Source organism: Lathyrus oleraceus, chromosome 4 (genome assembly GCF_024323335.1).
Source record: "Lathyrus oleraceus cultivar Zhongwan6 chromosome 4, CAAS_Psat_ZW6_1.0, whole genome shotgun sequence".
Taxonomy (NCBI): Eukaryota; Viridiplantae; Streptophyta; class Magnoliopsida; order Fabales; family Fabaceae; genus Lathyrus; species Lathyrus oleraceus.
The window spans coordinates 148,534,668-148,550,236 of NC_066582.1; the positions used below are offsets into that span (position 1 = coordinate 148,534,668).

Genomic DNA, 15,569 nt, shown 5'->3' on the forward strand with positions numbered 1-15,569 from the left:
ATAATTAAAAAAATTAAATAAATTAAAAAAATAGGAGGGGGTGTATGTGCCAGATGAATTGGCGCATACACCAACCAAATGCACATAGGCACCACTAGCATTGGCGCCTCCTCATGAGGAGCCCAATGCATGCGTCAATGCTATTGACGCCTCCTCTTCATGCATTGGGGATGCGTCAATTCATCTGGCGCATCCTCTTCAAAATCCAATTATTTTGATAATTTTTTTGAATAATTGATTATTTTCGATTTTTTTTTAAATGGTTATTTAAAAAAAAATCCATAAACTCTTGTTAATAAATATTCTCTCGTCATAACAAAATAAACTCTCCTTTTATAAATACTTAAATAAATTATTTATGCAAATACAATTGTTATACAAACAATACTTTTTTAATATAAGAAAACAACATTGTCTTGTTGTTTACAAACAACAATAACATTAACAAACTCGAAATGATATGGCAACAATCAATATTGATAAGAGAAGATTTTGCAAACTTATTTAAATCCCCACTTTGCATGTAGGCAGCATATATACAACCTTTAGTTTGATTGGATAGAGCTTTTAAGTTCCTTTTCAGAACCATATATCATCTTGAACCTCTCATTCAAGTAGTCCCCACTACGTATTGGAGGGAATCTGCAATATAACATTTCACAAAACCTTATAACATTAGCAAATATATATATATATTTAAAAGTAGCTTTCAATAAAAGATTAAAAAAAAAAAAAAAACACATGTAGACTAAAATTGGTTTCTTTTACACAATGAGGGACTAGAAGACAATAATATATTAAAGAAGAAAGGAAACAAAAAGGTGTTTCTATTATTTATAGAAATCACAATCATGTTAAGAGGATAACATTTTTTTACATGGGATGATGTTACACTTTGTCATATTATATGATAAATGAAAAATAAAATAGAGAGTATAATATGATAAATGTGATATGGTTGATGATAACGTTAATTAATTAGTTAATTAACTATTGTGACTAGTATTTACATTATTAGTCATTTTATTCAATGACCTTAATTAGTTTTTTTTACCTAGGTGGAGATGATTCACTACAGCAACTTCCAAAGCATTCTACTATACAGTCAGACGGTGGATCCATGAAAAACGCCACCTGCAAAAGTGCATATCATCTATCATATTTCAATGGAAATTTATATATATATATATATATATATATATATAAAATCACGCCAGTAAACTAGAAATGGTTAGTAGTAATATTTACAGAATAGCGTTCTTTTCCAGTTGGCATCACCCTGTGAAGTGTTGACCTGCAATAGTAATAATAGCAGAAATTTGAGAATGATATAATATAATATAAACCGTTTATAAAAATTCAATATCTTATAAAGTTGTTGGATGATGAAATTTACTGGTATACACAATTTGTCCATCTCTCCATCATGTCTCCAATGTTTACAATTATTGCCCTATATATACAAACATAAAACTTTCTGATGTCTCTGCACAGTTATTAACTGAGTTGGTTTATCGAAACAACAAACATAATATACATATTATTTACAAAGATCTTATATGAAGTTACCCTTCTACATGAGACACATCCTCCCAAACCTGTGGTTGCTTCAGCTTGTCTTTGCAGATCTTTAAATATAAATTACTATCAATGATTAAGAAATTAATACTAACTTTAAACATAAATTATGGTAAAGAAAGAAATGAGAACCTGCAATCCTGGAACACCGTTGGTCATTAGGAGGGTGATCATACCATAATCTGAATGAGGAGAGGCACCACAATATCCCAATTCACCTGAATAGCGCAAAAGGCGGAGAAAAGCTTCTGGTTTGCTTAAGGCATTGATCTTATCAAAGTAATCTTCATCAAGATCCAAAGACAAAGCAATTACAGACAACAATTTGTTGCCAGCTGATCTGTGCCATGTACATAACAAGAATAATTAAAGAAGTCCTTCATGTAGTAATTTAGAGGTAAAAAAACACATTAGAAGGGCAACAAAACTTACAATATTTTCCCAAATAAGGATTCCATGGTTGGTTTCCAATTTGGCAGTAAATCTGAAGTGTCATTGTTGTTAGAAATGAAAATATTGGTAAGAGCAAATCATGAGCAAAATGGAAATCAATACATACCCTTAGAAGGCCATTGATTGAGACTAGCACTAGTTGTATCTGCTAAAGAGCCAATATAATAGCTCTCTTTTGGATCACCTTTGGAGAGTGAAGTAGGGTCAAGTTTCTCGGCATATAGAGGTGTATAGCCTCTATACTCCTTGCGGTTCAACTTAGTTTTATCTTGGATTGGAAGTGAGAAGAATTTTGCACTCTCCTCAAACGCTTGCTTCATAAAATCTTGATCCACACCATGGTTCACAAGGTAGAAGAAACCATACTCAACGCATGCCTATAAATAAACTGTTACTATTAGTAGTATTAACAAACAGTATGAATATATATGCACAAGTAACAAGAGTAGTATAGAAAGTGAACCTGACGGATGGAATTCGATGTGGAAATACGATCGAGTGATGAGAGATCTATGATAGGAAGATTCAATGTTGCTGCAGTTTCTCCCATTTTGGTAACCTCTTAACTATGAAGCTTTTGTTTTCTGGTTGGTTGAGTTTATATCAAAATACTTAGAGTTAAATAAATATATTTATATTTCCCACGATGCTTGCTATTATTATTATTATATTTTTATATGCAAGTAAACGAAATAAGAATAATTATTTTTAATTCAAATACAATCGTGATATCCTAAGTACTGGTGTTTAGTTTAATAATATTGATGTCTGTCATTTAGATTTAAAATTTGACAGTTGACAATATCAAGATTCGATTGTGTGTGACACCCTAACTATATTATTGTCTTATAGTAGAAATGTTAAACTATACTCGGGTGTTTAAAAGTTTGTTTTAAAACAAGACGATTCATTATTGTTTTACATATCAGGTGGAATGGCAATAATGAGATCTGTTTTAGATTTTCTTATATCATATGCTAGGCATCGCTGTCAAAGTACATTATTTTCTCACTTGTCCTTTCATGCCATCCACCTTATACGGACTCACACGTCAACACAATATTAACGTGACAAATTTTATACTAGGTATTTAATTATGCCGAAACATAAATTGATTTTGACCAAAAGAAAAACATAGTAGAGTCGAAAATAAAATCACAACTAGGTGTACTGTAAAATAAAAGTGAAGTCGCAGCGGCCAGCCTTAGGTTTGTTTCGGCAAACCAAACAAATTGAAGAAGATGATTTGAAAGCACGGAGAACTAACTGGATCAAAGAAGGAAACACCCAGATCTCAGCCTTATCATCCATGTCGGTGATATACGATGAACTTGGATTTGATCACAGTAATTTAAGCTAACACAGTGGAGGTGTCAAACTCTAAGGAAAAACAAAAGGAACATGTTAATCCAATTGCATGTAACAACCAGGTTGAGAAGAGAAGTGAGGTATTCAAATCATACAAAGACTCGGTGTTAGGCCAGAATGTTGTCACTCAAGATGGAGGGGAAGACGATAAAGAGGATGAGGATGCAGCTGCAATAGAAGGCAATGCATAAGTGAGGATTGAATTAAAGTGGGAGGATACGATTGTCCAGCATTTGTTTTATCAATTAAAGAGGAGAAACGCATTTACCGGCCATGGAAAAGAGGTGCCATAGTCAAATTATTGGAGAGAAGGATAGGGTGGAGACTCCTCTGAAGCAAATGTAGGTCAGGAGAGGGTGATAAGTATAGTTGATCTTGGTAATTAATAATATCTAGTAGCCTTCTCGCATGAAGCATGAAGAGAATAAAAATGAAGCACTGTCTGATAATCCATGGTTTATATACGACCATTACCTAACTGTGAAGGATTTAAGTCTTAATTTTCAAATTGAGAGTGACACAATTTAAGATGTAATGATTTGGGTTAGGATTGCAGGACTACCAATTAAAGATGCAACGATTTGAATTAGAAGCGCAACTTGTGAATTTGTTACAACCAGTTGTGCATGAAGAAATGACTGGCAGAAACGTGTGAATGCTCTCGAGGCGATGGCTCATTTGATGGTCCAAGTTAATGAAGCCTTGCTAGCTAATCACCAAGCCAATCCGAATCAGAATGGGGATCTGATGAGTTTCGTGGGTTGAGAAAATTCTTGAAGAATAATCTGCCTATGTTCAAATGAAGAGATGATCATGAAGGTACCCAGACTTGGATTCAAGAGATTGGAAATATTTTCAGGGTCATGGCATGTATCGATGCTTAGAAAGTGTTGTTTGGACCTCACATGTAATCTGAAGAAGCTGAGTACTGGTGGAGAATACCCGTCAAAGATTGAAAGTTGATGACACTGTTATTACTTGGAACAATTTTAAGAAACAATTTTTGGATAAGTATTTTTCAATTGATGTTTGTAACCATAAGGAGATTGAATTCTTGGAGCTGAAGCATGGTAACATGTTTGTGGCTGACTATGCAACCAAGTTTGAAGAGCTAATCAGGTACTATCCTTACTATAATTGTGTGGATGTCGAAGATTCTAAGTGTGTGAAGTTTGAAAATGGTTTGCGCCCTGAGATCAAGCAATTTATCGGATATCAAGAGATTCACTGCTTCTCGGTGTTGGTTAACAAGTGCAAAATTTATGACGAAGACAACAAAGCTAAATCTACACACTATAAGAGTGTGAATGAGAGGAGATTTTCTAATCAGAATCGTGGAAAGCCGTATGCAAAACTAAATGCCAAGGAAAGTCAGAAAGTTGTAACCGATAATAGAAATAGTGGGGGAGGTACTCCTTTTACTCTGAGGTGTGGAGGGTGTGGAAAGCTAGGTCATTGTGTTTGTGAGTGCAAGAATACAACCCCAATGAGTTTCAATTGTGGAGATCAGGGTCACATTAGTACCTATTGTCAGAAGCTGAAGAAAAGACCCGACGCAGTTCAGCGCGCCAAACCTATGGGAAAGCCTTTGCTCTTAATGATGTTGAAGCCTCAAGATCATATAATTTAATTAAGGGTACATGTTTCATAAATGACATCTCTTTAATTGTTATCATCGACATAGGTGTGACACATTCGTTCATATCACATGATTGTGTTAATAGGTTAAACCTAGAAATATCTCTTATGAAGTGTGATATGCTTATTGATACCTCAACCAATGGTTTTGTAACCACATCGTTAGTGTGTCAAAGTTGTCCCCTATCAATTTACGATAAAGATTTTGGAAATTACTTGATTTATTTACCTCTAAGTCAACTAGATGTTATTTTGGGAATTAACTGGTTATCGTTCAACCATGTTCACATAAATTGTTTTGATAAAATTATGTTGTTTTCTGAGTCAGAAGGTAGTGAGCATTCGAGATTTATATCTACCAGCCAAGTAGAGATTTCCTTGAAATAGGATACTCAAGTGCTCATGATATTACCTTGCTTTAAAATAGAGATTAATGATATGCGTCCTGAACGTGAAGTCGAGTTTGCAATAGATTTAGTACCTGGTACTAGACCTATATATATATATATATATATATATATATATATATATATATATATATATATATATATATATATATATATATATATATATATATATATATATAGAAGTAGCTAGAAGATCTGTTAGATAAGAAGTTTGTCAATCCTAGTGTATCGCCTTACGGAGTGCCAATTTTGTTGGTTAAGAAGAAACACGGTAACAAAATAGACCTTTCGTAACACCCATTTTACAATGTTCATGGTGTTAACCGTAATAATAATTTATTTTTAGGAACATTTTTTTTACCGTGGATTACTAAAGGACATGTCACAATGGTCATATAGAAAAACCTTAGTGAAATGTACATGGAGTAAAATGGTTTGAATCTCATCACCAACAATTTGGTTATTTATCGTGATAATAATATGATTCACCTTGTATATCACAATGGTTTTTGTTTTCAACAATATATATATATATATATATATATATATATATATATGAAGAAGTAGCTAGAAGATCTGTTAGATAAGAAGTTTGTCAATCCTATAGCCTTAGGGAGTGCCGATTTTGTTGGTTAAGAAGAAACACTGTAACAAAATAGATCTTTCGTAACACCCATTTTACAATGTTCATGGTGTTAACCGTAATAATAGTTTATTTTTGGGAACTTTTTTTTGTATTACTAAAGGACATGTCACAATGGTCATATAGAAAAACCTTAGTGAAATGTATATGGAGTAAAATGGTTTGAATCTCATCACCAACAATTTGGTTATTTATCGTGATAATAATGTGATTCACCTTGTATATCACAATGGTTTTTGTTTTCAACAATGGTGAAAGGTGCTACTTATTTTATATAAGCGAAAGTATATCTCGCTTCAATACATAACAACCGTCTCTCTTAAAACAAAACCTTAGCAACTCTTTCATTCATCTCTCTCAAAATGAAACCCTAACAACTTTTTCACTCGTCCCTCTCATATGGAAATCCCAAAACGAAACCATAACATCAAATCTTAGTAAATGGATATTTACAGGTTCGTTTTCACTATAGTTTTTTTTCAAAATCTGTTTCAATAACTTGTTTCGTAATGTTTGAACTTTCTCCTTGTTTTGACTTGTAGATGGGGATGCTTGTTTCAATAAAGAGGACGGAGCTAGGTAAGGATGTTTGTTTCAATAAAGAGGGTGAAGATAAAGTTAACATTGCAAACTTGTGTCAAAGATCCATAATGAAATTCATTCAAGATAGACACAAGTTTGCGTATCTAACTTTAGCTTCATCCTTATTTCATTGTAGACACGCCATTATGGGACATGCATGGTATGTTTCTGAAGAATTCTATGACTTGATATGTTTTTTGTATCGTGTTTGTTGTTGATGAATGTTGTTGTTGTTGTTAATGTTTGTTGAAAATATGAGTTTATTATATTTTATGTGGTTTGAGTGTTTTTTTAATCCCTTACCGAATATATAACTTTCCAAACTGCATTAGAAAAATATAATATGATTGATAAAGTTGCATTAGAAAACAAGTACACGTTCAATTCTTGATAAGAATTGTTCACATCGTTATCTGCATGTTGCTATATGTTTAGTGAGCGCTGGTGAAATAAGCATTCCACATAATTTATAATAAACTCAGGTGTATATATCACAACAATTATTTAGTACAATAGTTGTTAAATATTATGCATTAAAGAATGTAATAACGGTTGTTTAAAGTAACTTTTATGGTAGGTAGCGCACTACATAGATACAATCATGGTCACACAACCATGGTGAAAAGCACCATACTTACAATCACACCTTATCTTACAACGGTTGGTTCAACGTGGTGGTATCACTTTACCAACTGTTGTGATAGGTGTTTTTCGTAGTAGTGAAAGATGGGAGCATGAACTTATGTATGGATTATCAACAGTTGAATAAGGTCACTATTAAGAACTGGTGTCCTCCCCTGAGGATTTATGATCTCATGGATCAATTAGTAGGAGATCATGTGTTTAGAAAGATTTAATTGAGATCAGGTTACCATCAAATTCAGGTAAAGTCTAAGGATATGCCTAATATTTAGTTTGTTGTGGTGTTTATAGATGATATCCTGGTATACTCCCAGTCAGACGAAGAGCATACAAAATATCAGAGAGTTGTGTTACAAAGTTTAAAAGACAAAAAGGTGTATGCCAAGGTTTACAAGTGTGAATTTTGGTTAAGGGAAGTATGTTTCCTTGTGCATGTGATCTCTAGTGGTGGCATAGCAGTGGATTAGTCTAAAGTATACTCAGTGTTGCAGTGGGAAACACGTAAATCGGTCATTGAGATCAGGAGTTCCCGTGTTTAGCTGGTTATTATAGGAGGTTCATTGGAGGATTTCTAAGTTGGCTTTGCCTTTGACCCAATCGACCTAGAAGGGACAAGCTTATGTTTGGGATGTTCAGTGAAAATGAAGTTTCCAAGAGCTCAAGAAGAGGTTGACTTCAGCATCAATCTTGATTTTTCCAGATCTAAGTGAGTATTTTATGGTTTATTGTGATGCATCCAAGATGGGTTTAAGTGGTGTGCTTATGCAAAAGAGTCAAGTTGTAGCTTATGCTATTAGACAACTCAGTACTCATGAAAGGAGTTATCCTACCCAAATTTGGAGTTAGCAGCTAAAGTGTTTGTACTTAAGATTTAAAGGCAATACCTCTATCGTTCGAGATTTAAGGTTTTCAGTGATCATAAGAGTCTGAAGTATCTGTTTGATTAGAAGAAGTTGAATATGAGGCAGAGAAAGTGGTTAGAGTTTTTGAAGGATTATGACTTCGATTTGAATTACCAAACCACTAAATCTACCATGGTAGAAGATTCATTAAGTAGGAAGTGTTTGCATATGTATGCACTAATGGTTAGAGATATATATTTAATCGAACACTTAAGAGATTTAAGCTTGGTGTGCGAGGTTACTCCAAGAAGTGTGAAGCTGGGTATGTTGAAGTTGCATATGTATGCACTAATGGTTAGAGATATGGATTTAATCGAACACTTAAGAGATTTAAGCTTGGTGTGCAAGGTCACTCCAAGAAGTGTGAAGCTAGGTATGTTGAAGTTAACCAGCGGTGTGCTAGTAGAAATCAAGGAAGGTCATAAGTCAGATTCGAGTCTGGTTAATCAATTGATACTACTTGATCAAGGAAAAGGAATGTATTTGAAGGTAGCATAAGATGGGATCATTAAGTTTAGAGACAAAGTTTGTGTTCCATATATACTGGGATTAAAAAGAGGATTTTGGAATAAGCGCACAAAAGTAGTTTGAATATTCATTTAGGAGTCATAAAGATGTATCAAGACCTTAAGAGAATGTTCTAGTGGCCAGATATGAAGTGTCTATCAAGTTGTGAAGTTTTCTATCAAGTTCTAGTGGTCCTTATCAAATCCTTAAAAGAGTCAGTGAAGTTGTCTTTCAAGTTGTGTTACAACCATCCCTCCCAAACCTTCATAATGTATGTCATGTCTCTCAACTTCGTAAGTACATTATGGATTTGTCTCATGTGATTCTATTGGATGACGTGCAAATAAGGGCGTAGCGGTAAATTCATGATCATCAAGCTATGGATAAGCTAGAGATCAAATAACAAGAGTCGCCACCGCGCTTTTATTGTTTCCAAGGGAAAAGGGAAAAAGTACGAACAAAATCCAAAAGTAAGAAGTTTTCAAATTAAAACTAATAAAAAGTCAGAGATTACAGGTAAGGGGGTTGGTTACATAGAGGGAAGGTGTTAGCACCCAAAGTGTCCTTGGTACTCCTAAGGAGCCCTTTTTGTGTGCATATGTACTTGGTATAAAGTGATGTTTACAAACAAATAGAATGGGGGATGAGAAAAGAATTCATTAATTATATTTTTGTGTTTGACAAGACCTTCGATCTTGTGCCTACGTACCAACATAAAAATGAGGGATCAAAATCTCATAGTTCGTGATACAAATTTCAAAGTAGATGCATTATTTTTAACAAAAGTTAAGTTTGAAAGGCATAAAGGCCTAAAAATGGTTTGAATGGGTTATTTCTTTTTGGCTTTTTGAAAGTTTAAGTCAAGTATAGTTAAGTTTATTTACAAGCTTGATTTAAGAAAAGAAGTTTGAAAATGCAATGGCATAAGGCCAAAGTTTCTATCTTTTTGCAAAAGTAGTCTAAGTTTAGAACAAAAGTAGTTCACACAAAGAAGATTTTGAAAACTGCAGGGAGAGATTTTTAAATTAAAGAAATTGGGAGAAGATGAAGAGACTATCCTATGTACAAAATTAAAAGTTTTGAGTTGAAAAGATCTGACCAAATGGGTAGCAATCCAATAGACAAGAATGTCAATAGAAACCCAGAATTCCCTTGGACTTTTAGAATCAAGCAACACACAAATGCACAATTATATTATCTTGAAGAGCAAGGCATCAAATAAAGATGGCCACATCCAAGCTTATCCATTTCATGATCTTCTCCAAAATATCCCATGTAACAGATGAATTCCATAAGTCACAGGTTCAAAATAACAGCTTCACAATGATCATGTTGCAGATGAACTTAGAGATGTCTTCAAAGATGTATCAGATGAATTTCAAATAGCAAGCACTGGGTTTCTCAAAAGTTGGCATTGGCCAAGTCCTTTAGCATAGGAAGGTTACCTAGATTCTAAGTCCATTTGTCCAAGATCAAGCCAACAGTCCACACAAAAGTCTTTTAGGGTTTTTGTTGTTATTATGTACATTAATGGTCAAAGACCATACAAACAAGCAAAGTATACACAAGCAAAATACATCACACAATATCAAGAGGATCATGTGGCTGTGAGACATGTCAGCGCATGGCCGGAGCTGTAGCTCCGGTCTTCTTCTCCGATGGACCTCACCGGATTGTTCCACCTTTAACCATCACCAAAATTAAAAACAAGGACATGATTTCAAAGTAAAAATGGCACTGAGTTCGAATCTGGCCTCAATTCACCCTAACTCCAAGTATATTGAGAGATACATGGAGTTGAAATTTGAGTTGCATGAACTGAGTTGCTTCGATTTGGCCTCTAAGCAACTCAATCTTCTTGCCTACATTGGTAGGACTTCAGACAACCAAAGAATCAATAGAATCGAGCAAGAATTAGAGAGAATCGAAGGGATCAAAATTTCTGGAAAATACCTTCAATGGAGGTCTGGATTCAACTGATCTTGCTCGTGCATGATCTCACTCCAAATGCTTGTAGAGGAAGGATTGAATGCTCAAAAGGCTGTGGATTCCTGGAGATTTGAATTTCAAAATAGTGGAAATTCAAACTCAAATTCAAGTGAATTTTTTAGGTTTTCCTTTGCAATGTGAGGGTTAGAGTTAGGGGATCAAAGTTGGCGCGAATGTGTGTGTAACGCTGAGCATATGAGGCTCTATTTATAGTTGAATCCATTGCTTTTTGCACACCTGAATTCACTTTCCAAATTTGGTCATTGATGATACATGGGTGCATGGGCGCGCATAGGCCCATAAAATCATTGTCATAAGTCCACAAATGAGTGTGAGATAATCTGAATTCAGCTTGGATTGCAAGGCAAGTGTACATTTTGATTTGAAGTTTGATCCTTGCCAAGTGATGACACCATGTTCATGCCATCCGCAGCCTATGCATTCCTTGTCCAAAATGAATGAATTTGAGCTCTTTGGAAAGGTGAGATCAAAAGGAATAACTTTCATGTTCAACACTTTTCCATTTGGAGTTTTTATCATGAAGAAATTTGAGGTGGAAGTTTGGAAATTTTTTACATATCAAAAATGTTCTTGGTGTCAAACCATATGTCTCAATATTCCACCTTGCTTAACTTTTTATATGAGCTTCAAATGAGAAAAGTGCCTTCATGAAAGTTATAGCTCTCTCAAAGACCTTTAAAATGGTCACCTATTTCATGTCATTTGGATTGGAAATGTAGAGTTATGCATTTTTGAAGTTTGGAAAAATCACTTGATCAATGGTATAGGTCAAAAGTGACCTATAATGTAACCTCATATCACATGCTCAAAAAAGTTGAATTATCTCCCACTCCAAACATCAAAGTTGAATTAAACACATTGAATTTTATTGTGCAACTTGGAAATCTTTCATCTAATAAAAATTGAGCAAGTTATGGCCTTGGGAAGTTGACTTTCAAATTAGGGTTTAGACAAAATGACCTATAATGTTTCAACATAGAAAATGATTTTCCAAGCAAAACTAGATCTAGGTCTCAACATAAAAGTTGTTTGGAATGTCATTTAGAGTACTTTTTCTCTTGGAATCATTTACATATAGTGAAAAGTGTAGGAGATAGGTTCTAGGGAGACCCAATTTTGATCAGATGAATTCATCTGGCCAACCACCATCAACCAACTTGCTAACTTCCAATTCTCTTGACTTTTTAGGCTCATGGTAGATCATATATGCATAAGATGATGATTTTTGAAGTGTCCCTTGAGAAATTTGATCAATTGGTGAGATAGCTTGTTGGAGAAGTTGTTGGTGTAAGCCCTAGAGGCCAATACTTTAGGTACTTGTATCGAATTATTTATTAATAATTAAAAGGCTTTTTCTTTATCATGTTTGATTAATAAAGTCCCTAGAATAGCTAGTCCATTTAATGTATCAAGTATGACTTAATCATGAGATCACATTAAACATAAGGACACTATTCTTAAAGTATCTGTAGTCGAGCTTTATTGTGAAGTGGGATAACATTAAAGCATTAAGACTATTATGTTTGTAGACTGATGATCACATCTCATGGATCATGGATAAAGAGTTATCAAGTCTTAAACATAGGTATGAATATTAAGAGTAATATTTATACCGGATTGACCCGCTATGAGAATACTATATAGAAAGTTATGCAAAGTGTCATAAGTTATTCTCATGGTGATAATGGTGTATACCACTCTTCGACCTGAAACCACTATGGATCCTGGATGTAGAGTCGAGTGCTTTATTGCTGATACAACGTTGTCCGTAATTGGATAACCATAAAGACAGTTGATGGGTACTCCATGAAGCATGCTGAGGGACATGAGTGACCTAGATGGAATTTGCCCATCCTGCGTAACAGGATAAATGTCTATGGGGCCCAATATTGAACTGGACAAGGATGACACGGTCTATACCTTGTGTTCAATATAGACATAAGGGCAAAGGGGTAATTATACACATAATTATTATCACAGAAGGACTTGTCAGATCACATGACATTTTCGTGTCTTGGATAGCAGTGATGTGTTGCTAGATACCGCTCACTATTTATTATGTTAAATGCGTGATTTAATATAATTGCCAACGTCGTGAAAACCTACAGGGTCACACACAAAGGACGGATTGATGAGAGATAGAGTAACTAAGGAACACCGTAAGGTACAGTGCACTCAAGTGGAATATGAAATATGGTAAGGTACCAAATACTTAAGTGATTTTGGGGATATTATAAGATGTGGGCCAAATACACTTAAGTGGGCTTTTTAGCTTGAAGCCCACACAAGTGGTTCTATAAATAGAACCCCTTGGGTAGAAGCATTGTCACTCATAACTCTAATTGGAATTTCGTTTCCCTCTCTCTCTCTCTCTCACTCAAAGCCTTCATTCGTAGCAGCTAGCACTGAGATTGAAGGAATTCGTTCGTGTGGACTGAGTAGAGACGTTGTCATCGTTCAACGTTCGTGATCGCCACAAGAGGTAACGATTCTATCACTGATCATGCCCATTCGTAAGGATCACTAAATGGAGAAAATTTTAAATTCCGCTGCGCCTTGGATGGCAATTCTCCTTCAGTGGTATCAGAGCCACTTACGAAACCATGAATCTGATAATTGTTTTTGTTCTGTATTAATATGATTAAAGACAGAATGAATCAAAGATTGAATTGAGATCGATCAAGTTATATATATGATATATGTAATCCTGATGCAAAATACATTATATATGATATAGTGTTCTCGTTTCGTTCATTCAAACACTCAATGGTTGTTTTCCTTTGAGCGATCAATGGTCATTTGCTTCTTGATCTGACATTAGTATGGTGAAGCAATGACGTGTTGATCAATCATACTGAATCAACAATCGAGATGTGTTTGACGGTCTGAAATTGGTGCATCAGGGTTAGTGACGGCACAAGGGTTGTGTTGTCAGAGAGTTATGCGATTGGGGTTGTGACAGCACAAGAGTTGTGCTTTCTAAACACTTTTTGGAACAGTGTTAATCGGTTAACGCAATACGAAATAAAATTTTAAGTTTTTCAAACAGTGTTAACCGGTTAACGCATTTGGTTAACCGGTTAACGCAAGACGGAAAACAGTTTTCCAAGAGATTTTCAAACAGTGTTAACCGGTTAACGTATTTGGTTAACCGGTTAACGCAAGACAAAAAGCAAATTTTGAACAGATTTCAATCAGTGTTAACCGGTTAACGCATATGGTTAACCGGTTAACGCAAGGCAAAATTCACCGTCCGCTGACCGGGCAGCGGAACACCCGTTCCCGCTGACCGGGCAGCGGACCCCTGGCTAACTCTGCGTAGTGTGATCAGTCGTCGAAATTTAATTTGGTTTTAATTAATTAAAATAATTAAAATTGATAATAATAATAATGTGTTTATTATTGTCTTGTAGTGATCGGTTATGGCCTTAGTTTTCCTTTATTTTGTTTTGGTTTTTAAAATACGACCTGCGTGTCGTGCCTCTCTTTTAATCTCTCAATGTAACTTCTTTTCTCATCTCACTCCCTCGTATGTAAAACGAGTTTCTTTTATGTAATGTAATGATATGAAGAAAGCAAAGAAGTCAGTGCCAAAGGAGGACAACCTTGAAGATCTTGCTTGGAGAAGCTTAGATCGTTGTTAGGTTAGCTTAGATTCTCTCATTGGCTTGGGAGAACAATTGCGCTAGGGGCCATAACTGTTTCATTATGTATGTATGTATGTTGATGCATGTGAATGTATGTTGATGCATGTGAGAGGCGATTTATATGATAAATAAGCCGGTGAGATCAGAAAAATTGCAATTCCCTCAAATTAAATATTAAGTTTATGCTTTCCAAGTTTTAACACTCATCAAGACTAGTATCGGATAATGTAGGTTTCGCCTACGCGAGGTGCATGTTCTATATTAGTAAGGTGCGATGGGATAATTGTAATATCCAACTGTTAAAACAATGGGTCAAACTTAACTAAACAAATTATAATAATATTATATATGTTTGCTTTCCAAGTTTTAGCACTCATCAAGACTAGTATCGGACAATGTAGGTTTCGCCTATGCGAGGTGCATTTTCTATATTGGTAAGGTGCGATGGGATAATTGTAATATCCAACTGCTAAAATGATGGGTCAAACTTAATTATAATAATATTATATATGTTTAGAAGCAAGAGTTGGGAATGATCCATATGATGGATTGGAATAAGGAGTTATTCACCCAACTGAAATTTTCGAGAGTTGTATGAGATACAATTGGAAGGAGTTCCTACCTAAATAACCTAGTTTTGTGTAATCCGCCTACGCGGACTTAGAACGAAGTGAAATATGGATCTCGACCCACTAGAAAATCTTCCAACGGGATTTTCCGAATCAAATGATGAGGGTCATTTGTTTTGAGTAAAATAGTGGGAGCATATTTGATTAAAGGCCTAATTAAATATGTCAATGATACTTATATTTTCATTAATCCTTATGTAGATTACCATGACAGCAAACACCTCTAACAACATCCTGCGATCAATCCTTGATAAGGAAAAATTGTCTGGGACAAATTTTCTGGATTGGCACCGAAACCTGAGGATTGTCCTCAAACATGATAAAAAGTTGTATGTCTTGGAGACATCTGTTCCTGAAGAGGAACCTCCTAGTTCTGCACCTAAGGCAGAAAGAGATGCTTATAAGAAGCATGTCGATGATGCCAATGAAACTGATTGTCTCATGCTAGCTATCATGAACTCAGAATTGCAAAAGCAACATGAGAACATGTCAGCGTTCGATATGATCGAACATCTGAAGATGCTCTATCAAGAGCAAGCAAGGCATGAGAGGTTTGAAGTTTC

At 34.9% G+C, this 15,569-nt stretch overlaps 1 protein-coding gene across 1 annotated transcript; it reads right to left on the bottom strand.

Annotated features, from left to right (window-relative positions):
- Positions 1 to 320: 320 nt before the first annotated feature.
- Positions 321 to 2,636, bottom strand: LOC127074203 (2-oxoglutarate-Fe(II) type oxidoreductase hxnY). Its single transcript, XM_051015509.1, has 9 exons — positions 2,495 to 2,636; positions 2,138 to 2,408; positions 2,011 to 2,062; positions 1,711 to 1,918; positions 1,570 to 1,628; positions 1,397 to 1,453; positions 1,249 to 1,294; positions 1,055 to 1,134; positions 321 to 642 (listed from the first exon to the last, which is right to left on the bottom strand). The coding sequence occupies exons 1-9, from the start codon at positions 2,579 to 2,581 to the stop codon at positions 546 to 548; spliced, it is 957 nt and encodes a 318-aa protein (XP_050871466.1). The 5' UTR covers positions 2,582 to 2,636; the 3' UTR covers positions 321 to 545.
- Between the last annotated feature and the right edge of the window lie 12,933 nt (positions 2,637 to 15,569).

Bases quoted from the DNA above. Each gene is read 5' to 3' on its own strand.
- LOC127074203 (XM_051015509.1), bottom strand. From the start codon at position 2,581: ATGGGAGAAACTGCAGCAACATTGAATCTTCCTATCATAGATCTCTCA. The intron at 1,135-1,248 runs GTAAATATTACT...GCACTTTTGCAG, and splicing joins CTGGAAAAGAACGCTATTCT to GTGGCGTTTTTCATGGATCC. The intron at 643-1,054 runs GTAAAAAAAACT...GTTATATTGCAG, and splicing joins AGTGAATCATCTCCACCTAG to ATTCCCTCCAATACGTAGTG.